Source organism: Procambarus clarkii, chromosome 72 (genome assembly GCF_040958095.1).
Source record: "Procambarus clarkii isolate CNS0578487 chromosome 72, FALCON_Pclarkii_2.0, whole genome shotgun sequence".
Classification (NCBI taxonomy): Eukaryota; Metazoa; Arthropoda; class Malacostraca; order Decapoda; family Cambaridae; genus Procambarus; species Procambarus clarkii.
The window spans coordinates 10,354,369-10,377,521 of NC_091221.1; the positions used below are offsets into that span (position 1 = coordinate 10,354,369).

Here is a 23,153-nt window from a genome sequence, read left to right on the forward strand (position 1 = left end):
AGATTTTGTAAACTTTTTTTTATCATAGACTCACGTTCCAGCCGGGCTGGGTTAGTGGGAATCTGTGTGTGGGCGTGGGAAGTGCTGTGTGGGCGTGGGAAATGCTGTGTGGGCGTGGGCAGCACTGTGTGGGCGTGGGCAGCACTGTGTGTGGGCGTGGGAAGTGCTGTGTGGGCGTGGGAAATACTGTGTGGGCGTGGGAAATGCTGTGTGGGCGTGGGCAGCACTCCTCACGTCTCTGGGAAGCTTTGACACCCGAACAAGCAGTCTGTTGTTGCTTCTCTGAAGCTGAAAATGCCGAGTTGTTTGAAACTCCCCCTTCCCCCCCCCCTCTCCGGAGGTGGCGAAGTCATGATGGCTTATGTCTACCTGTCCCCTGCTGCTGGCTGAGACACTGATCACTAGGCACCAAGACACTGCTCCTGGTCGAGGCACTGATCACCAGGCACCAAGGCACTGCTCCTGGTCGAGGCACTGATCACCAGGCACCAAGGCACTGCTCCTGGCCGAGGCACCAAGGCACTGCTGCTGGCCGAGGCACTGATCGCCAAGCACCAAGGCACTGCTTCTGGCCGAGGCACTGATCACTAGGCACCAAGGCACTGCTCCTGGCCGAGGCACTGATAACCAGGCACCAAGGCACTGCTCCTGGTCGAGGCACCAAGGCACTGCTGCTGGCCGAGGCACCAAGGCACTGCTGCTGGCCGAGGCACCAAGGCACTGCTGCTGGCCGAGGCACAGATCGCCAAGCACCAAGGCACTGCTCCTGGCACCAGGCACTGATAACCAGGCACCAAGGCACTGCTTAATGTTTACAAAGGTGTTGTTGTTAATGTCCTCACAGTGCCACGACGCTCAATGGAGCTATTATGCTGGCTGTGCCACACCTTTGTTTAGTAAGTGTATTATTTCAGAGTGGCGACTTGGCACCAGGCCAGAGGTGCCAGGTGGGGGGGGGGGGAAGCTGTCCACATATTCTCCAGGTCAGCAACATCTCCAACCTTAAATGGGGTAGTTAATGGGCAACAGTGACCAACCCGCTAGGTACTCCTGGTGTCCTTAATTTCTTGTCAATGTTCTCAACTACACCATTAATTACTTGGGTCTATAATTCCTGGCTCCTCTGATATATGATTTCACCCCAGCTGTTTTCTCTCTATTTGCTACTCTAAAAAAATTCGATGGAATCTATGCCATTAACCTATTTCTTCTATATATATTTTATCTACATATTTAGGGAGCCGGTCGGCCGAGCGGACAGCACGCTGGACTTGTGATCCTGCGGTCCCGGGTTCGATCCCGGGCGCCGACGAGAAACAATGGGCAGAGTTTCTTTGACCTTATGCCCCTGTTACCTAGCAGTAAAATAGGTACCTGGGTGTTAGTCAGCTGTCACGGGCTGCTTCCTGGGGGTGGAGGCCTGGTCGAGGACCGGGCCGCGGGGACGCTAAAGCCCCGAAATCATCTCAAGATAACCTCAAGATAACCTCTGTTTGAGAGTGTTATGTGTATGTAGTTGAAGTGAAATTGTAACTTGTCAATCTACAATAAAGGCTTGAAATGTTTGGGAAGATAACTGTTTAACTGTTTGGGAAGATAACTGTTTAACTGTTTGGGAAGATAACTGTTTAACTGTTTAGCTGTCCAGTAATGTTTCCTTGATGTCCTTACTATTTAGAGAGAGCCACGGGTCTCAGTGCCATTTCCGCCAGCAACTTTGCCTCTCGCCTCCCTGGAGGAGTGCCAAGTGGTGAGTGTGTGAGTATAGGCGGCACCCACGTGGCTCCGGGCACACGTATTATCAAACATGTGCAAGCTTCAACACCGTAAGTGCTTCCTTCACAAGACTCAGGAACGTGGTGGGAATAGCTTGAACTACCTCATCCCTTTGTGTGTATTTTACCTTGGTTACCTTGAGGTTACCTTGAGGTGCTTCCGGGGCTTAGCGTCCCCGCGGCCCGGTCGTCGACCAGGCCTCCTGGTTGCCGGACTGATCAACCAGGCTGTTGGACGCGGCTGCTCGCAGCCTGACGTATGAGTCACAGCCTGGTTGATCAGGTATCCTTTGGAGGTGCTTACCTCAATAAACTTATTTCCAATTCAATTTCACAAGCCTCAGGTAGCAGCTATGGTGAGGTCTAATCATCTTATGGCGTCATGGTATGAGGTGAGGTCTACTCACCTCATGGCCTTATGGTATGAGGTGAGGTCTACTCATCTCATGGCCTCATGGTATGAGGTGAGGTCTACTCGCCTCATGGCCTTATGGTATGAGGTGAGGTCTACTCGCCTCATGGCCTTATGGTATGAGGTGAGGTCTACTCGCCTCATACACAAAGCGAAGCTGGAAAAGCTCCGAGATAAGACTAGTTCCAGAGCTAAGAGGAATGAGGTATGAGGAAATACTAAAGGAATTTAACCTGACGTCACTGCGAGAGAGAAGCACTGGAGACATGATCACCACACCCAAAATACTATCTGTTTGGAATGATAGGAATACGAGGACACGGGAGGAATTAGGCACCCAGGTCAATGGGTCCCAGTTCAGATCCTAGAGTGCCAAATCTGCTTGGGTGCTGGCCGCTGCTAGCAACAGCCTGTTGGACCAAGTTATCACAGGTCAAGCCTGGCCTCGGGGAGTAGAAGGAACTCTCGAAACCTTCTCCAGGTATACTCCAGGTCCCCAAACGAGCCAAACACACGCCCCCAGGAAGGATTTCAGTGGTAAAGAGAGAACCAGCTAGTACTGAACTCCATTCCTGAAGTATAGTGCGAGACTGTGTATGTGTGTAGTGTGTTGGGCGAGACTGTGTATGTGTGTAGTGTGTTGGGCGAGACTGTGTATGTGTGTAGTGTGTTGGGCGAGACTGTGTATGTGTGTAGTGTGTTGGGTGTGACTGTGTATGTGTGTAGTGTGTTGGGCGAGACTGTGTATGTGTGTAGTGTGTTGGGCGAGACTGTGTATGTGTGTAGTGTGTTGGGTGTGTTTGTATAGTGTGTATAATGAGCCTCCCCCCCTCTCACACACCCCCCTCTTTTCCCTCTCACACACCCCGTCCCTCTCATACCCCCCCCCCCTTCTCCCTCACACCCCCCCCCCTCCATCTTCTCACACCCCCCCTTCTCCCTCTCACCCCTCACCCCCCCCCTCTCACACCTCCTCCCTCTTACCCCCACCCCTCCCCCCTCATTCCCCCCACCCTTCCCCCCTCCTTCCCCCCCTCCCCCCTCATTCCCCCCACCCTTCCCCCCCTCCCCCTCACTCCCTCCCCCCACCTTCCCACCCACACCTCCCCCTCCCCTCCCTCCCCCTCCCTCCCCCATTCCTCCCACCCCCCACCCCTTCCCCGACACCCTCCCCCTCCCCCCCACAGCCCATACAGTGCCAACACACACCATGTACACCACTGTTGAAAATAGCGACGCAGGGGAGACAATACAAATATGCTACTAAGAACAATACAAGTTCTAACAATAAGTCAAAACAATGTTACCTTTAGATGACCTGCGTCTGGGTGATTATAGTCAACACTACCATACAGTCTCTTTCATCCTGATGCCCCCTGTTACCTAGCAGTAAAATAGGTACCTGGGTGTTAGTAAGCTGTCACGGGCTGCTTCCTGGGGGTGGAGGCCTGGTCGAGGACCGGGCCGCGGGGACACAAAAGCCCCGAAATCATCTCAAGATAACCTCAAGATAACTGCCACTAATGACCGTAATTATGGTAATATTGCCTACCACAACAACACAATAAAAATCGGATACAATAGTAATAATTGTTAAATTAGCGACAATAATTGTTAAATTAGCGATAATAGTTAAATTATCACTAAGGAACCGTCTCAATGATTAAGAAGCACATACAACAGCGAGGAGAGACTGCACAGTTGTTCTTATAGATTCAGCTACTCGGAACATGTTGCAAGTAGCACGGGCTATGGTGAGCCCGTAGTGGACTTACCCGGCACAGGAGCGGGGCAAGTAGCACGGGCTATGGTGAGCCCGTAGTGGACTTACCTGGCACAGGAGCGGGGCAAGTAGCACGGGCTATGGTGAGCCCGTAGTGGACTTACCTGGCACAGGAGCGGGGCAAGTAGCACGGGCTATGGTGAGCCCGTAGTGGACTTACCTGGCACAGGAGCGGGGCAAGTAGCACGGGCTATGGTGAGCCCGTAGTGGACTTACCTGGCACAGGAGCGGGGCAAGTAGCACGGGCTATGGTGAGCCCGTAGTGGACTTACCTGGCACAGGAGCGGGGCAAGTAGCACGGGCTATGGTGAGCCCGTAGTGGACTTACCTGGCACAGGAGCAGGGCAAGTAGCACGGGCTATGGTGAGCCCGTAGTGGACTTACCTGGCACAGGAGCGGGGCAAGTAGCACTGGCTATGGTGAGCCCGTAGTGGACTTACCCGGCACAGGAGCGGGGCAAGTAGCACGGGCTATGGTGAGCCCGTAGTGGACTTACCTGGCACAGGAGCGGGGCAAGTAGCACGGGCTATGGTGAGCCCGTAGTGGACTTACCTGGCACAGGAGCGGGGCAAGTAGCACGGGCTATGGTGAGCCCGTAGTGGACTTACCTGGCACAGGAGCGGGGCAAGTAGCACGGGCTATGGTGAGCCCGTAGTGGACTTACCTGGCACAGGAGCGGGGCAAGTAGCACGGGCTATGGTGAGCCCGTAGTGGACTTACCTGGCACAGGAGCGGGGCAAGTAGCACGGGCTATGGTGAACCCGTAGTGGACTTACCTGGCACAGGAGCGGGGCAAGTAGCACGGGCTATGGTGAGCCTGTAGTGGACTTACCTGGCACAGGAGCGGGGCAAGTAGCACGGGCTATGGTGAGCCCGTAGTGGACTTACCTGGCACAGGAGCGGGGCAAGTAGCACGGGCTATGGTGAGCCCGTAGTGGACTTACCTGGCACAGGAGCGGGGCAAGTAGCACGGGCTATGGTGAGCCCGTAGTGGACTTACCTGGCACAGGAGCGGGGCAAGTAGCACGGACTATGGTGAGCCCGTAGTGGACTTACCTGGCACAGGAGCGGGGCAAGTAGCACGGGCTATGGTGAGCCCGTAGTGGACTTACCTGGCACAGGAGCGGGGCAAGTAGCACGGGCTTTGGTGAGCCCGTAGTGGACTTACCTGGCACAGGAGCGGGGCAAGTAGCACGGGCTATGGTGAGCCCGTAGTGGACTTACCTGGCACAGGAGCGGGGCAAGTAGCACGGGCTATGGTGAGCCCGTAGTGGACTTACCTGGCACAGGAGCGGGGCAAGTAGCACGGGCTATGGTGAGCCCGTAGTGGACTTACCTGGCACAGGAGCGGGGCAAGTAGCACGGGCTATGGTGAGCCCGTAGTGGACTTACCTGGCACAGGAGCGGGGCAAGTAGCACGGGCTATGGTGAACCCGTAGTGGACTTACCTGGCACAGGAGCGGGGCAAGTAGCACGGGCTATGGTGAGCCTGTAGTGGACTTACCTGGCACAGGAGCGGGGCAAGTAGCACGGGCTATGGTGAGCCCGTAGTGGACTTACCTGGCACAGGAGCGGGGCAAGTAGCACGGGCTATGGTGAGCCCGTAGTGGACTTACCTGGCACAGGAGCGGGGCAAGTAGCACGGGCTATGGTGAGCCCGTAGTGGACTTACCTGGCACAGGAGCGGGGCAAGTAGCACGGACTATGGTGAGCCCGTAGTGGACTTACCTGGCACAGGAGCGGGGCAAGTAGCACGGGCTATGGTGAGCCCGTAGTGGACTTACCTGGCACAGGAGCGGGGCAAGTAGCACGGGCTTTGGTGAGCCCGTAGTGGACTTACCTGGCACAGGAGCGGGGCAAGTAGCACGGGCTATGGTGAGCCCGTAGTGGACTTACCTGGCACAGGAGCGGGGCAAGTAGCACGGGCTATGGTGAGCCCGTAGTGGACTTACCTGGCACAGGAGCGGGGCTGTGTACCTCCCCAGCCTCGACCTACCACCCACAGGACGGTAAGTCCCTCGGCTCCTTCGCAGCCCAAGTTCTCCTTAATACCACGTCGCATTTTGACGTATAAGTTCCTTAGAGCCGAAATCTGGCGAAATTGACGTGGTGTCCCGTTTTCTGTAGGTCTTCTCGGGGTAGGTTAGGTTCGGGTAAGTTAGTACAACGGTTTAATGACGTTGGAAACGCCCGGGAGAACAGGCAGTGTTAAAAAAAAAAAAAAAATATATATATGAACATCACTCGGTGATGGAGCCGGTCGGCCGAACGGACAGCACGCTGGTCTTGTGATCCTGTGGTCCTGGGTTCGATCCCAGGCACCGGCGAGAAACAATGGGCAGAGTTTCTTTCACCCTATGCCCCTGTTACCTAGCAGTAAAATAGGTACCTGGGAGTTAGTCAGCTGTCACGGGCTGCTGCCTGGGGGTGGAGGCCTGGTCGTGGACCGGGCCGCGGGGACACTAAAGCCCCGAAATCATCTCAAAATAACCTCAAGAATGGATGATATTGATCACAAGACTAGAAATATTGTTATAGTTTATAGTCAGGTAGGGTCTCGTAGCCTGGTGGATAGCGCGCAGGACTCGTAATTCTGTGGCGCGGGTTCGATTCCCGCACGAGGCAGAAACAATGGGCAAAGTTTCTTTCACCCTGAATGCACCTGTTACCTAGCAGTAAATAGGTACCTGGGTGTTAGTCAGCTGTCACGGGCTGCTTCCTGGGGGTGGAGGCCTGGTCGAGGACCGGGCCGCGGGGACACTAAAGCCCCGAAATCATCTCAAGATAACCTCAAGATAACCTCAAGGTAAAACTATATGTATACATGTTCTCTTTATAGAACAAATATGTTCTTTCGTATAGAAGAACAAGTGTCTATGGCTGGGGCCTTGACCCCGACGTCTGAGGATAAGTTGACCTCTGTTTCAACCAGAAAAAAGTATATTACAACAGTAATGGCAATGTTGCCAGCTATGGGAGCATGTGATCTTCTCATGGCAGAGTGCCAAGATCACAGGCACTAAGCAGACATGGCTGGTAGGATGAACCAGGGTCACGGAGCCACGGAGAAGTAGTTAATGCTGTCGTCAAGATGGTGACGGATTCTGTAAGATTGCCGTCAGTCTGTCAGTCAGTCCACCGGAGGCATCTCCCGTCACGCAGGGTGCAGTCGCACCTCCACAGATCTCCAGTATCATCTCTTGATACTGGTAATGGCTCAAAAGGGCCACCACTTACGGGCTATTCATGCCCGTGCCACCTTTAGGGTGGTTTAATCTGCATCAATCATCAATCGTCAGTCAGTCAGTCTCCGGGTGACAAGTGTCAGTCAACAGCAAAGGTCGTGGATACACCTTACCCGCTCCTCCAGTGTTCCCGCTGCCCGGGTCGCTCTTGACACGGCGGCCCCGAGGTGGATAGCCACTTGGGTAGGGTATCCATGTATGGTGGTCACTTGTCTGGCGTGCACACGCGGCCTGTCACCCTTGAGGGTCGCCCTTGAGTGCCGCCTCACGCCGCTGCCCTCACCACCTGCGGCCTTTTAAACGAAAGTGGTTCATTTAACCTTGGTCATTATGTGAAGAGTTTTGTTGACTGTAATTCATTGCTGTTGGTGGGAGCGTAGGTGGTGGTGGTGGTGGGGAGGTGTCACCATCACCACTATCACTGTCACCATCACCACTATCACTGTCACCATCACCACTATCACTGTCACCATCACCACTATCACTGTCACCATCACCAGTCACCACCACCAGTCACCACTACGACCCACGACGTGGTCACCACCACCACCAACATCCTTAACAAAAAATAGAGTCGTGACCACGAATGATTGTGTGAACACTGACTGCTCCTGTTTGTCCCCGTTCACTCAACAGTAAAGAAGCCTCCTCCTCCCTCACTATCAGGGCCCTCACGGTCACTTTCACCCCTCACGTTCACCCTCACGCTCTGAGTCACCATCCTGGAGAGGTAGGCGTCCTCTCACTATTTTCTCCCCTATAATAAATCGCACATTCTCATCTATATAGACGACAAACACGGACTCAGTTCGAGGAAACGCCTACCCAACTATCTTTCCCCAAGGCTGACTGGCGAAGCCTGATTCAGGACGCCCAGTACGCGAACAGAAAAAAGACGATTGATCTCAAAGCATAAGAAATATTGCCGGAACAACCGTGGACATCTTCAAGAGGAAACTAGATTGTTTCCTCCAAGGAGTGCCGGACCAACCGGGCTGTGGTGGGTATGTGGGCCTGCGGGCCGCTCCAAGCAACAGCCTGGTGGACCAAACTCTCACAAGTCAAGCCTGGCCTCGGGCCGGGCTTGGGGAGTAGAACAACTCCCAGAACCCCATCAACCAGGTATATGTGGGCCTGCGGACTGCTCCAAGCAACAGCCTGGTGGACCAAACTCACAAGTCAAGCCTGGCCTCGGGCCGGGCTTGGGGAGTAGAAGAACTCCCAGAACCCCATCAACCAGGTATATGTGGGCCTGCGGGCCGCTCCAAGCAACAGCCTGGTGGACCAAACTCTCACAAGTCAAGCCTGGCCTCGGGCCGGGCTTGGGGAGTAGAAGAACTCCCAGAACCACATCAATCAGGTATATGTGGGCCTGCGGGCCGCTCCAAGCAACAGCCTGGTGGACCAAACTCTCACAAGTCAAGCCTGGCCTCGGGCCGGGCTTGGGGAGTAGAAGAACTCCCAGAACCCCATCAACCAGGTATATGTGGGCCTGCGGGCCGCTCCAAGCAACAGCCTGGTGGACCAAACTCTCACAAGTCAAGCCTGGCCTCGGGCCGGGCTTGGGGAGTAGAACAACTCCCAGAACCCCATCAACCAGGTATATGTGGGCCTGCGGACTGCTCCAAGCAACAGCCTGGTGGACCAAACTCTCACAAGTCAAGCCTGGCCTCGGGCCGGGCTTGGGGAGTAGAAGAACTCCCAGAACCCCATCAACCAGGTATATGTGGGCCTGCGGGCCGCTCCAAGCAACAGCCTGGTGGACCAAACTCTCACAAGTCAAGCCTGGCCTCGGGCCGGGCTTGGGGAGTAGAACAACTCCCAGAACCCCATCAACCAGGTATATGTGGGCCTGCGGGCCGCTCCAAGCAACAGCCTGGTGGACCAAACTCTCACAAGTCAAGCCTGGCCTCGGGCCGGGCTTGGGGAGTAGAACAACTCCCAGAACCCCATCAACCAGGTATATGTGGGCCTGCGGGCCGCTCCAAGCAACAGCCTGGTGGACCAAACTCTCACAAGTCAAGCCTGGCCTCGGGCCGGGCTTGGGGAGTAGAAGAACTCCCAGAACCCCATCAACCAGGTATATGTGGGCCTGCGGGCCGCTCCAAGCAACAGCCTGGTGGACCAAACTCTCACAAGTCAAGCCTGGCCTCGGGCCGGGCTTGGGGAGTAGAAGAACTCCCAGAACCCCATCAACCAGGTATCAACCAGGTAATAAAAGTATCACATTCGTGAAGGATGTGATCGAGGCAGGGCATGCAGAGCTCTGTGGCATTACCACAACACAGCACTTGGAAAGGATAAGGATTTAGGATAGGACGGAGGAAAGGATTAGTGAGTGAGAGGGATATTAAAGCCAATTTGTCGATGATCCAGAGCCGTTTTGGGAGGTGAGTCGTTGTTTAATATTCACACAGTGGGAGTCGCTGGGCAACCCGTTCTCGCACTTGCTTAAAGTCAATATTGGCTTATTTAATAAGTGCTTATGTGACATACTAATTGATTGTAAATATTTTAGTTTACCTTGAAAAGCTTCATAGAAAACACCAACCTCACCTAACCTTCTTAGTATGTTAAGATAAGCATCTTATTGCTTCTTAATTACAATTATTACTTAACCTATACCGTTCGCTGGGTATATTGCTGTTGTTGTTGTTGTTTAAGATTTGCTACCTGGAACAAAAAGTTCCAAGTAGCACGGTCTATGGTGAGCCCCGTCGTTGTTATATGGCTATTATATCTTCACCAGGGGAGGGGCCCCCCTTGGTGGGAGTGTTACAGCACCCTGAGTGACGCTACAAAATTTCTCCCCGCAATTGTAACCATTTGTATCCGTCATTACAAATAATTCTTTCGATTCTACTTTCTCATGAAAGTTAAACAACAAACTGAACCCCAACTGTTGTTGTTGTTAAAGATTCGCTGCTTGGAACATAAAGTTCCATGTAGCACAGGCTATGGTGAGCCCGTAAGAACCCCAACTAACACCCACGTTAGTTATGTGAGCCTTTTGTCTTGCTATTAGAGAGCGTACCAAGAATGGCAGCGACAAGGGAGCCGGTCGGCCGAGCGGACAGCACGCTGGACTTGTGATCCTGTGGTCCTGGGTTCGATCCCAGGCGCCGGCGAGAAACAATGGGCAAAGTTTCTTACACCCTATGCCCCTGTTACCTAGCAGTAAAATAGGTACCTGGGTGTTAGTCAGCTGTCACGGGCTGCTTCCTGGGGGTGGAGGCCTGGTCGAGGACCGGGCCGCGGGGACACTAAAAAGCCCCGAAATCATCTCAAGATAACCTCAAGATAACCTCAAGATAACTGTGGGTATCTTGGGTGTGTGTGTGGCTGGCCCGGTAGCGCTGGTGAGGCTAGCGTGAGGTAGAGCAGAAGGAGGTGTGTTCAGCCTCACAGTGAGGAGCTTGAGGTATCGCCTTTCAGGTGGGCTGCCACAAGTCCCTCACTGTTAGTGCAGAGGACCTACTGACTCATGCAGGGCTGGTAGGTCACGCTGTAGGATAGTCAACACGTGTGTGTGTGTGTGTGTGTGTGTGCTTGTTAAAGTCAGTCGTTTGCTAACTTTTCCAATATTGCAACGGTTTTCAGTGTTATTTAAGGCATTTATTATGTACTCTTATACTCATCCTGTGGGTGGTTGTGGAACCCCATACTCATCCTGTGGGTGGTTGTGGAACCCCATACTCATCCTGTGGGTGGTTGTGGAACCCCATACTCATCCTGTGGGTGGTTGTGGAACCCCATACTCATCCTGTGGGTGGTTGTGGAACCCCATACTCATCCTGTGGGTGGTTGTGGAACCCCATACTCATCCTGTGGGTGGTTGTGGACCTCTATACTCATCCTGTGGGTGGTTGTGGAACCCCATACTCATCCTGTGGGTGGTTGTGGACCTCTATACTCATCCTGTGGGTGGTTGTAGACCCCCATACCCATCCTGTGGGAGGTTGTGGACCCCCATACTCATCCTGTGGGTGGTTGTGGACCCCTATACTCATCCTGTGGGTGGTAGTGGACCCCCATACTCATCCTGTGGGTGGTTGTAGACCCCATACTCATCCTGTGGGAGGTTGTGGACCCCCATACTCATCCTGTGGGTGGTTGTAGACCCCATACTCATCCTGTGGGTGGTTGTGGACCCCTATACTCATCCTGTGGGTGGTAGTGGACCCCCATACTCATCCTGTGGGTTTACACCTTACCTTATATATAGGTATGCCCCCATACCTATCCTGTATCATCCAATGGACGAAAAAGCTTGGAATGCGTTGAAAAGACTAAATGGGACCATTCAATTGGGGTCTGAATCTAAGGTTCGTCATTGTATCTCTTATTGAACTGAATTGCTGGATGGCAAAATTTAAATTTAAATTTAAATGTCCGAGAAGAGATTGAGTGATTTTTCTTCCTTGTTTGAAGCCCAGTAAAGATTCTGAGACAGCCTAGTACACCACACTACACTAGGCCTAGTGTAGGTGTACTAGAGGCCTAGTGTAGGTGTACTACACCTTCTAGGTGTACTAGAAGCCTAGCCCCTCCAAGCAACAGCCTAGTGGACCAAACTCTCACAAGTCAAGCCTGGCCTCGGGCCGGGCTTGGGGAGTAGAACAACTCCCAGAACCCCATCAACCAGGTATATGTGGGCCTGCGGGCCGCTCCAAGCAACAGCCTGGTGGACCAAACTCTCACAAGTCAAGCCTGGCCTCGGGCCGGGCTTGGGGAGTAGAAGAACTCCCAGAACCCCATCAACCAGGTATATGTGGGCCTGCGGGCCGCTCCAAGCAACAGCCTGGTGGACCAAACTCTCACAAGTCAAGCCTGGCCTCGGGCCGGGCTTGGGGAGTAGAACAACTCCCAGAACCCCATCAACCAGGTATCAACCAGGTAGCGCCGGTGCTTTGTATCAATGTATCTTTGTATCACTGTATCTTTGTATCACTGCACTGTATCGAAAGCAAAGCGTGGATACAGTCCAAGGATTTCAGATATTTGAGCTTTTTGTAATGAGATGGTTTGCTATTTCATACAGCACGAGTTTGTATTCATCTCTAAATGTTTCTATTTTGTCACGGTGTGTCGTGTTCATTCATCCTGTGAGTGAACACATCACCATAAGGATAGTATTGGATAACGTTACTCATCCACTCATCCAGTGAGTAAACATATTGTCATAGGGCCAGTATTGAACAGCCTCATACATAAAGACAGTACTGAGTAGTTACTCATCCTGTGAGTGAACACACCACCATAGCGACAGTATTGAACAGCGTCAGACATAGAAACAGTATTGAGCAGTGTTACTCATCCTGTGAGTGAATACATCGCCGTACAGACAGTATTGGGCAGCGCCACTCATCCTGTGAGTGAACACACCGCCATAGTGACAGTATTGCACAGCGTCACTCATCCTGTGAGTGAACAAAACCGCTACATTTTATTCTGATCCTGGTATATATCCTATTAATTTTTTATATTAAATAATACATAATATGTATTTAACATGATCGTATCATTTAAAATGTAGTATTAATATTACGCAATTTTCTATTCACCTTTGTCGCAGTGAAAGCAATTTTTTTTACTGAATATTAATTTATATTTTAATTATACGTGCATTATAGAAACGAAATAGAAATAAGTTTATTGAGGTAAAATACACACAAAGGGATGAGGTAGCTCAAGCTATTCTCACCCCGTTCAGTACATCGTGTTAATACATACATAGACACACATCACAAGCAATAAACATATTACCAAACATTCTGAGAGATAAACATATACATTTCCTATTTGGTATTAGGATCTACGGCTCTAATTCTTTGTAGGCTTCAGCTCAACATTTCAGTAGGCTACGGCTCAACATTTCAGTAGGCTACGGCTCAACATTTCAGTAGGCTACGGCTCTACATCTCTATGGCTTATTGTTAGCCTATAGACATATAGAGCGGTTTAGTTATACCTCCAATCATTGGATGTGTGCCTCGCGAGGGCACTGTTGAGTACAATACAAATGGACATTGTAAAATGGCGCGAACATTGTAACAATGTTACAATGTTCACTGGTCGGCGCCGTATTTTCCAGGCGGAACGCTGTCTGAGTCATTTGTGTATTCTGTGTATTATTGTGTATACGTGTGTATACCTGTGTATTATTGTGTATACGTGTGTATACCTGTGTATTATTGTGTATACGTGTGTATACCTGTGTATTTATTTTAAACGCCCGCGTCCATCAAAGACTTTTAAGTAACTACACAGAAGTCAGAAGAGCGTGATGCATCAAATGAACAAATCCACCAAAGAGACAAAGCTCAACCCCCGCAAGCACAGATAGGTGAATACAAGGGCCGTGACGAGGATTCGAACCTACGTCCGAGAGTATCCCAGACGCTGCTCACAATTCCCTTGTGGATTTGTTCATTTTAAGTAACTATTTTATGGTTGCCGAGACCGGCCGGTAGTTAAGTGGTGATGACTTTGAGACAATTGTCATAATGTTGGTTTGTTTCAGTGGTGGGACATAAGGCCTATCACCCACAGCAGCTTATACTGATCAACCAGCCAGTATGTATATACTGAGTGTGTATATGCACCGGGTAACAGGGAATATATATACACCTGTCGGTGTTGTATCATCCCTCTTGTATCACAAACCTATTTTAGTGAAGGTGTGTATGGTTCGAATGACCATTTTGTTGAGTACTGGGTTTGGTATTTGAGTTTTTTCGTATAATGCCACCAGAGACGCTTCGCAATCTTATGCTAATCTTAGACTTGTATAAATAACTAGAAGGGGGTACCCGGCTCTCCCCGGGTCGCCTCTCCTACCCTCTCTCACCTCCTTCTTACTTGCCCTGTACTCCCTCTCTCTCTCTCTCTCACCCCTCTCCATCTTTCTCCTTCCTCCCTCTCTCTCTGAAAACGGTTAAACACTCAAGAAAACAAATCTACGATTACAGACGTTATGAAAATCGCAGGTGGTAGTTATAGGAGCCGATGTTTCTTAAAGATTGACACTGGGGCGGACCTCGCCTGGCCTATGATACTCCCAAACAACCCATGTTTCATCTTGAAAAGTTGGGTGAGGCTTGCACTAAAGTCCAGCCTCTAACCTTGGACAGATAGCCTTATATTTTATTGATACAGATACACAGCGTTCTGTCATGAGTTGGATTACCACAAAGCTGAGCCCACTCGTGCGCTCCGTACTAAATGATTTCTTATTTTGTAAAGTTTGTGCTTCGTCATTCACACACGCGGATATCCGGCGCTGCTCGGTGGGAGCTGTAAGCAGCAACCGACGTTTGTTTTGTAAACAAACCCGGGGCCTGATTCACGAAGCGGTTACACAAGTACTTACGACCGTGTACATCTTTCCTCAATCTTTGGCGGCTTTGGTTACGTTTATTAAACAGTTTACAAGCATGAAAACTTGCCAATCAACTGTTGTTATCGTTATAAACAGCCTCCTGGTGCTTCGGAGCTCATTAACTGTTTAATAATTGTAAACAAAGCCGCCAAAGATTGAGAAAAGATGTACAGGTTCGTAAGTGCTGGCGTAACTGCTTCGTGAATCTGGTCCCTGATCAAGATGGAAAATGGTCACAAATCAGAAAACGTGGTGTTGGTGCTGCCATCTGTTGAGGAGTGAAGTTATGAGCAAGGTGAATGTGCGTTCGTTTGTGTTCGAACTTTGAACACAAACTTTGAACTTCCCAACTTTGGCCGACGATTACCTGATCAACCAGGCTGTGACTCATACGTCAGGCTGTGAGCAGCCGCGGCCAACAGCCTGGTTGATCAGTCCAGCAACCAGGAGGCCTGGTCGACGACCGGGCCGCGGGGACGCTAAGCCCCGGAAGCACCTCAAGGTAAAGTGACCCTGAAAAGAAGCATTTGCCAATTTAAACTGTGCATTCAAAAGCAGTATTTTGTCTGATGTGAATTAATTTGATTATATATTACAAATTGTGTGTCTAGTTAGGCCGAGGTTGGGTTTGGTGTTCATGGTTCTGGTGGCAATCATTTGTATTTCTTATTTGTGGGTGAAGCATTATTGGAACTGGTCCGAACATAGGACAACCCGTCCTCGACTCAAGTCCATTCCATCCAGCAGTCGACCCCACAGACGCATTCATAAATTTTAACATGCTGTTCATTCAAAACGGGAATTTTCTCAAGTATAAATTAATATTATAATATATTAACATTGTGTATATATAGGCATAGGTTAGGTTAGGTGTTTAGGTTCTGTTGGCGATTATTTGTATTTGTAGTACGTGGGTGAAGCATTTACAGCGTTGTGATTCGAACAAAATTCGTCAGTGAAGCACTTGTTCCGGATATGTTCGAACGTCAGCAGTTGTGAGTCGTGTGTAAACCGCTTTTCATTCATAAACAGCTGGGGGTTTGGCGGGTGCATGGAATCACTTTTGGATCTTTGTTTGGAGGACGGGCTGGGCTATAAGTCACAATCGAATCGACTTGAGAATGGTCCAGGACGGACCGAAACGTCGTCGTCCCTTCACCTTCAGGTGTGTGGTCTGGTCAACATAGGAAGTGATTTGGCTGGTGGATTAACAATCATTTGGTAATTGTTTATGCAGCCCGTCCTCATAAACAAAGACCCAAAGTTCATTCCATCCACCCGCCAAACCCCCAGCTGTTTATGAATGCAAAACGGTTTACACACGACTCACAACTGATGACGTTCGAACACTTCCGGAACAAGTGCTTCACTGACGACTTGTGTTCGAATCACGACGCTGTAAATGCTTCACCCACGTACTACAAATACAAATAATCGCCAACAGAACCTAAACACCTAACCTATGCCTAACGGATGACTTGACAGCTGGGTGGACAGCGCTTTAGATTCGTAGTCCTGAGGTTCCGGGTTCGATCCCCGGTGGAGGCGGAGACAAATGGGCAAAATGTTTCTTTCATCCTGATCCCCCTGTTACCTAGCAGTAAATAGGTACCTGGGAGTTAGACAGCTGCTGCGGGCTGCTTCCTGGGGGTGTATAACAAAACAAAAAAAAAAGAGTCCTGGTCGAGGACCGGGCCGCGGGGACGCTAAGCCCCGAAATCATCTCAAGATAACCTCAAGAGATGCCTATATATGCACTATATGCTAATGTATTATAATATTAATTTATATTTGAGAAAATTCCCGTTTTGAATGAACAGCAAGTTGAGATTGATGAATGCGTCTGTGGGGTCGGCCGCTGGATGGAATGGACTTGGTCTGAGAACGGGTTGAATTTTGAGGACGGGCTGTGTTGATGAGGACGGGCTGTGTTGATGAGGACGGGCTGTGTTGATGAGGATGGGCTGTGTTGATGAGGACGGGCTGTGTTGATGAGGACGGGCTGTGTTGATGAGGACGGTCTGTGTTGATAAGGACAGCCAGACATGATGGGGCGCGACCGCTGGGATCTCGATACTGCCGTCAGACATCCCTCTTCACCACCCTAGACTGCTAAGACTCCTGCCCTACTCACCGCAGGGGGTCACGGGCAAGTTGATGGCTGTCTACCCTTTTCCGGATGGCTCTTTGGGTCGTCTTTCGGAAATATGTGGGCTCCTGGGGCCAGATTCACGAAAGCACTTACGAACGTGTACATCTTTCCTCCATCTTTGACGGCTTTTGTTATCATTATTAAACAGTTTACAAGCATGAAAACTTGCCAATCAACTGTTGTTATTGTTATAAACAGCCTCCTGGTGCTTCGGAGCTCATTAACTGTTTAATAATTGGAAACAAAGCCGCCAAAGATTGAGAAAAGATGTAAACGTTCGTAAGTGCTTTCGTGAATCTGGCCCCTGGTATGCTTTGGGACGTCTGGGTTAGCCAAACCAAGCTTGGGTTACACCTCCTTTGCTAAGTGTATACTTCTAATGGTGCTTAATGGGGGTAAGTAGCGCCCCTTTTCAACCCCTGGTGTTAAGACTTGTTGCTCGCGACATCTTCAAGAAGCCGGCAGCAGTGTTATCCAGTGGTTCAGCTTGTACGGGGGCTCTTGGTATTTGAGTGTGAGTGTTAGGTGGGGTAATTATAGTAGTGTTGGAGGGGGGCGTGTGAGGGGGAGAGGGGGGCGTGTGTGTGTGAGGGGGAGAGGGGGCGTGTGTGGGGGGAGGCAGGGTGTAGTGGGTGGTGGCGCGCCAGTCGGTCATCTGGGAGTGTAGAGTGTGGGTCGGCGCGCAAGGGGCAGGCACGGGTGTAGCCAAGGTGTAGTCAAGGGTCTATACCCTTGGGTGTAGTCACAGGTCTATACCCTCTGGTGTAAGCAAGGGTCTATACCCTAGGGTGTAGCCACGGGTCTATACCCTCGGGTGTAGCTACGGGTCTATACCCTCAGGTGTAGCTACGGGTCTATACCCTCGGGTGTAGCCAAGGGTCTATACCCTCGGGTGTAGCCACGGGTCTATACCCTCTGGTGTAGGCAGGACACCACCATGCCAACACCCGCTGTCACTGCTCCATGTTCTGTGGTGTTGGCAAGCACTCGGACAAGAACCAGAGGAATAACATGGAGAACACCGGACGACGTCAGTGCTAGGAGATGTATACTCGTGGATGGTGACACATTGGTCACGGGGCCTCATGTATCATCTGTTACACTCAAATTTTCCCATACAATTTAAAAAATTTCGATACAGTATCAAAATTGGCGATACAATTTCATTTTTTGGCGATACAATATTTGATTTTAGTCCGAAATATAGTAGAATATTGTAATTTTAGCGAAGCAATGGCAAAATAATGGATTGTAAATGATGACGATGGAATACAATCATCTGTGAAGTGGTGTTGGGTGTTGTGGTGATGGTGTGGCCGCGTCCAGTAAGCGGTAACTTCAGTTTACTGAATCAGGCAACAATATATGTTGCTCACTCAAAGTGCATCGCAAACACAAGGGTTTGCGATGCATAATACGGAGTAGTACAGAGCCTCGTACCACAGGCCTTCCCCTCTTCCTTCCCTGTGGCTGTAGTCACTCTCCCCTCACCCTCACTGCTAGCTTAACTATCACCATCTCTCCCACACTCTAATATACAGAGCTCAAGGACAGCAACGTCTTTCTATAGCTCTATTGGCTCTGTAAGAAATACATATTTGATGGATGGAGGTTATATGAAGATAATATCGGCGTTGAAACCCTTAGAGAAGGCATCTTGCTAGCAGCGGTGCACGCCATCTCTGTGGAGTTTGTGATACTAAGGCAAGAAATGTTTGGAGTGTGTTGAGAGAGGCGAGGAGCAGAGGGGGTGAAGTCCAGGCCAAGTGTGTTGAAGTGTTGACCAGCGTCTTAAGGCGCCATGGTGTCGACGCTGCACATCACTCTCAGCTGCAACCAGCCGGGCGCTCAGTGCCTGGGGAGGAGCCTCTCCTGCGAGGAGACTAATCTCTTGGGCTACGGTGCCACTCCGTCCCTCACTGCTACGTCCAGGAACACCTCCCTCTCCACCTCCAGCGTGTTCGGCACACCTTCTCCTTATACACGAGTCTCCAAACCTTCGTCGACACAGAATCTGTTGGCGCCGACGCCCTATAGCCCAAGCTCGTGTGTCAAATCAGCCTCATGGTCGCCAGTGAGATTTAACCCAGCAGAACGCGTGAAAAATTTCGGTAGTCAAACAGCAGCGTGCAGAACCGGACGTAGAGTGAACCCAGACAAAGGTGCAGTGACGGAGGGTGACGCCGCTAGCCTTGTAGGGGTTAACAATCCTTGTGGTAACAAGTTGGCTCTTGTGCCGCCCACTCTGGTATCACACTGGTCTTCCGCAGACACCTCCCTCCAGGACTCCACCAAGTTCACTCGGGTGCCATTCCTCAATTCTATTTGTAAGTCTTCAAGTGCTAGTCAGGTCCCGTCCCCAAGTGCTTGTCAAGAGTTCTCTGCTGGTGCGCCTCAGCGGTTATCTTCAAGCTTCTGCCAAAGGCCTTTCACCGCCGCTACCCAGCGACCATCTCCAAGTGCTTCCCAGTGGCCTGTTAACGCCACCAGAAGGCCGTCTACCTCCGTTACCGAGACTCCACCTCACAGTCTAGCCCTAGGAACATCCTCCTCCCTTACCCAAGGATTATTTAGTTCTCAAGAACCATCTAAATCTGTCCAAAACCCATCTAGATCTACAGAAGGAAAATCGGGATCTTCCCAATGGCCTTCAACTCGAGAACTATTCAGAAATGACCCAGAACCCTCGAGATCTAGCCAATGGCCAACTAAATCACCCCAATGGTTATCTAGGTCCTCACAGGGATTATCTAGACCTGTTCAAGAATTATCTAGCGAGGCCCAGCGGCTCTCTTCACACGGGATCGAAGGGCCATCTCTTGTGACTAAAAAAGGCACATCTACCTCATCTTTCAAAAAACTATCTACGTCTACTCAAGCTTCGTTAAGATCCATCCCGGTACCTCTTAGCACTGTTGACCAACCTACGTCTACCCCAGGGCCATCTACCACAACTCAGGAGGTATCTACTTCTATCCAACGGCCATTGAATGCTACCCAAAAGTCATCTAGATCTATCAAGATAGAACCTAGCACTACCGAGAAGTGTTCTAGTGCTACCCGGTTATCTAGCACTACTGGGCAGCCCAACTCTACCCAGGATCTACCAAGTGTTACAGAGGGCCCCACTACCCAGGGCCACTTAAACGCTACCAAAGGGTCATCTAGATATACCCAGAGGCCATCTAAGTCTAGCCAGAAATCATATCCCGCTGCTGCAAGAGAATTTCTCCATAATGCTCTAGGATCGTCAGCTAGCTCTACCCAAGTACCATCTACCAAAGAACCATCTACCAAAGAACCACCTACGAGCTCTACCCAAGTACCATCTACCAAAGAACCACCTACAAGCTCTACCCAAGTACCATCTACCAAAGAACCACCTACAAGCTCTACCCAAGTACCATCTTCTACCAGCTCTTCCACAGGACAATCTGCCGGTGATATCAAAGAATCTCCTCCCAGCATCACCCAAGGAACATCTCCTAGTGCCACAAAGAAGCAGCTTCTGGGAGACACTGCCTGGCTCTCCGTCAGCGTCCCCAGCTCCGTCTCCAGCACGTCTCCTGTGTCTCCCTCCACTCCTTGGAGACATGTCCCCAGTCGTCTCAACCCAATCTCCTTCCAACGCTTCGAGAACGTAAGTCTCAGCTACGAGGGGAAGAGAACTAATTCTTAGAGAATATTCCAAGAATGCCCGAATTCTTGGAATGTCCTACACATTTATTCTTTACACTATTTTATGCTATCACAAATCTTACCACAGCTATCTTAATTTATGTAATCATGGACTTATATTAATGTTATCTTTTCACTGATTTACACTCAACAATTGTGTGTGAATTCGTTGAGACTTAAGAGATTGCAATCTCTTAAGTAGGTAAACAATGCATTGGACTCTTGACTTCTCCTTACGCTATATTTGTCTTTTATTCTCTGGTGAAGATGTTTAGGTTATTTGGCCAACATAGAGCTTATTATAACCTTTACGTGGAATTTTATAGACACAACTATTGGTGCTTTGGTACTCCCTTATCCATTGGAGTACATTCCATTGTTCTCCTGTCTGCTTCTCCAGCATTTGTCTCCTTTGGAGTACTGTGTCAAGGCCTTTCTGGCAATCCAAAAATATGCAGTTGTATCCTATGCAGTCGCCCACTCTTCTCTTTCTTACACTATAGGGCTGGACGGTAGAGCACTGGTCTCGCGTCATGCAGGTCGGGCGTCAATCCCCGACCGTCCAAGTGGTTGGGTACCATTCCTTTCCCCCTGTCCCATCCCAAATCCATATCCCTATCCTTCCCAGTGCTGTATAGTCGTAATGGCTTGGCGCTTTACTATGATAATTCTCTCTCTTCCCTCCAGATGTTCTAGTAGTTGTTCTCGCACAATTTTCTCCATTAACTTGCGTGGTATGCAAGTTAGGGACACTGACTTGGTGTTCAGTGCCTCCTGCCTGTCACCCTTCTTGTACTGGCCTAGTTGTGCTGGCGGGGGTTGAGCTCTTTTGAGCTCTGTATATCGGGGCAGCTGTGTGGTAGTGTGTGTGTGGAGGGGATGGTGGTGAGTGGTGGGGTGGTTGTGTGTGGTGGTAGAGGGTGTGTGACATCGCCTGATAGAAATTGAAATAAAGTTTATTGAGATAAAATTCACACAAAGGGATGAGGTAGCTCAAGCTATCCTTACCCCGTTATTGCGTGATAGTGTGTGTTTGTGTGTGTGTGTACTCACCTATTTGTGCTTGCGGGGGTTGAGCTTTGGCTCTTTGGTCCCGCCTCTCAACTGTCAATCAACTGGTGTACAAATTCCTGAGCCTATTGGGCTCTATCATATCTACATTTGAAACTGTGTTTGGAGTCAGCCTCCACCACATCACTGCCTAAAGTGATGTGTGTGTGTGTGTGTGTGTGTGTGTGTGTGTGTGTGTGTGTGTGTGTGTGTGTGTGTGTGTGTGTGTGTGTGTGTGTGTGCTCACCTAATTGTGCTTGCGGGGGTTGAGCTTTGGCTCTTTGGTCCCGAATGTGTGTGTGTGTGTGTGTGTGTGTGTGTGTGTGTGTGTGTGTGTGTGTGTGTGTGTGTGTGTGTGTGTGTGTGTACTCACCTAATTGTGCTTGCGGGGGTTGAGCTTTGGCTCTTTGGTCCCGAATGTGTGTGTGTGTGTGTGTGTGTGTGTGTGTGTGTGTGTGTGTGTGTGTGTGTGTGTGTGTGTGTGTGTGTACTCACCTAATTGTGCTTGCGGGGGTTGAGCTTTGGCTCTTTGGTCCCAACGTGTGTGTGGCATTGTGTGTTAGTGAGGGTGTGTGTGGTAGTGAAGGTGTGTGTGGTGAAGGGTGTGTGTGGGGTTGTGTGGGGTGGAGGTTGTTGACACTTGTCTGGGAGGAAGATGCTAGGAATAACCTCTCACTATCCACCTCCCCCTTGAGCGTACCATCTTGAAACGAGCGTCAAGTGCAGACACGTGACCAAACGAGCCAATTGGCCGCAATTAAGACTTACTGAATCATCTAACTTAACATCAGCGAGTCTGTGAAGTGATGTTTGTCCTGTCTCACCAACGTCACCAGCAACGTATAATTTAGACGCATTCTCTGTGGAACACTACAGTGACACTGTAGTGTTCCACTGGTGGCACTGTAGTGAGGGTGTGTGTCACTGTAGTGAGGGTGTGTAGACACTGTAGTGTGTGTCAGTGTCCACTGGTGGCACTGTAGTGTTCCACTGGTGGCACTGTAGTGTTCCACTGGTGGCACTGTAGTGTTCCACTGGTGGCACTGTAGTGTTCCACTGGTGGCACTATAGTGTTCCACTGGTACACTGAGGAAACACAGAACATGAAAAATGTGCAGCAAAGGTTTCCATATCCTGGATTGAGAGATTACAAAGACCTGCCAAGATAATGGTTATTAAATGGGGAGAATTTATATTAACCACTCGGCAGAAAGTGCCAATATATTTAGTGATGAAATACCAAAAAATTGACATTTTATATTATGGAATTTAACCAAATGAGGAAATTTTGTTCACCACAACATACGCAACCTAACCTCTCATAGCTACCCTAGGCCTAATACAAGCTGTTTTAGGCCTAATTTAGTGTATATATGTGCTATATTAGGCCTAATTTAGTGTATATATGTGCTATATTAGGCCTAATTTAGTGTATATATGTGCTATATTAGGCCTAATTTAGTGTATATATGTGCTATATTAGGCCTACGAGTGTTTATGATTGGGTTTTTACCTTTTTTCCGGATTCTATAAAATTGAAAGCACAAACATTAAACATTTTCTTGGTTCATCACTACATATTGGTTCTTTGGCTTGAATAGTTACTATACGTACTATTATTTGAGGAGGATGGGTTGCCGGATGATACAAACGGCTTGTAAGGGTTGTTGGGGGGTG

General features: G+C 50.0%; 1 protein-coding gene across 10 annotated transcripts in view; it reads left to right on the forward strand.

Moving 5' to 3' along the window:
* Positions 1 to 23,153, forward strand: part of LOC123773700 (uncharacterized) — a 510,416-nt gene that overhangs the window by 88,851 nt on the left and 398,412 nt on the right. For 3 of the 10 annotated variants that reach the window (XM_069312483.1, XM_069312486.1, XM_069312484.1), the window contains exon 1: positions 17,540 to 20,388. The exons of 3 other annotated variants lie outside the window; for them this stretch is intronic. In XM_069312483.1, coding sequence (XP_069168584.1) covers positions 18,550 to 20,388 — 1,839 coding nt within the window. In that variant the 5' untranslated portion in view covers positions 17,540 to 18,549. Of the gene's footprint in view, positions 1 to 17,501; positions 20,389 to 23,153 lie in introns of those variants that run through there. 4 more of the 10 variants (XM_069312485.1, XM_069312487.1, XM_069312491.1 and 1 more) reach the window with 3 other exon arrangements.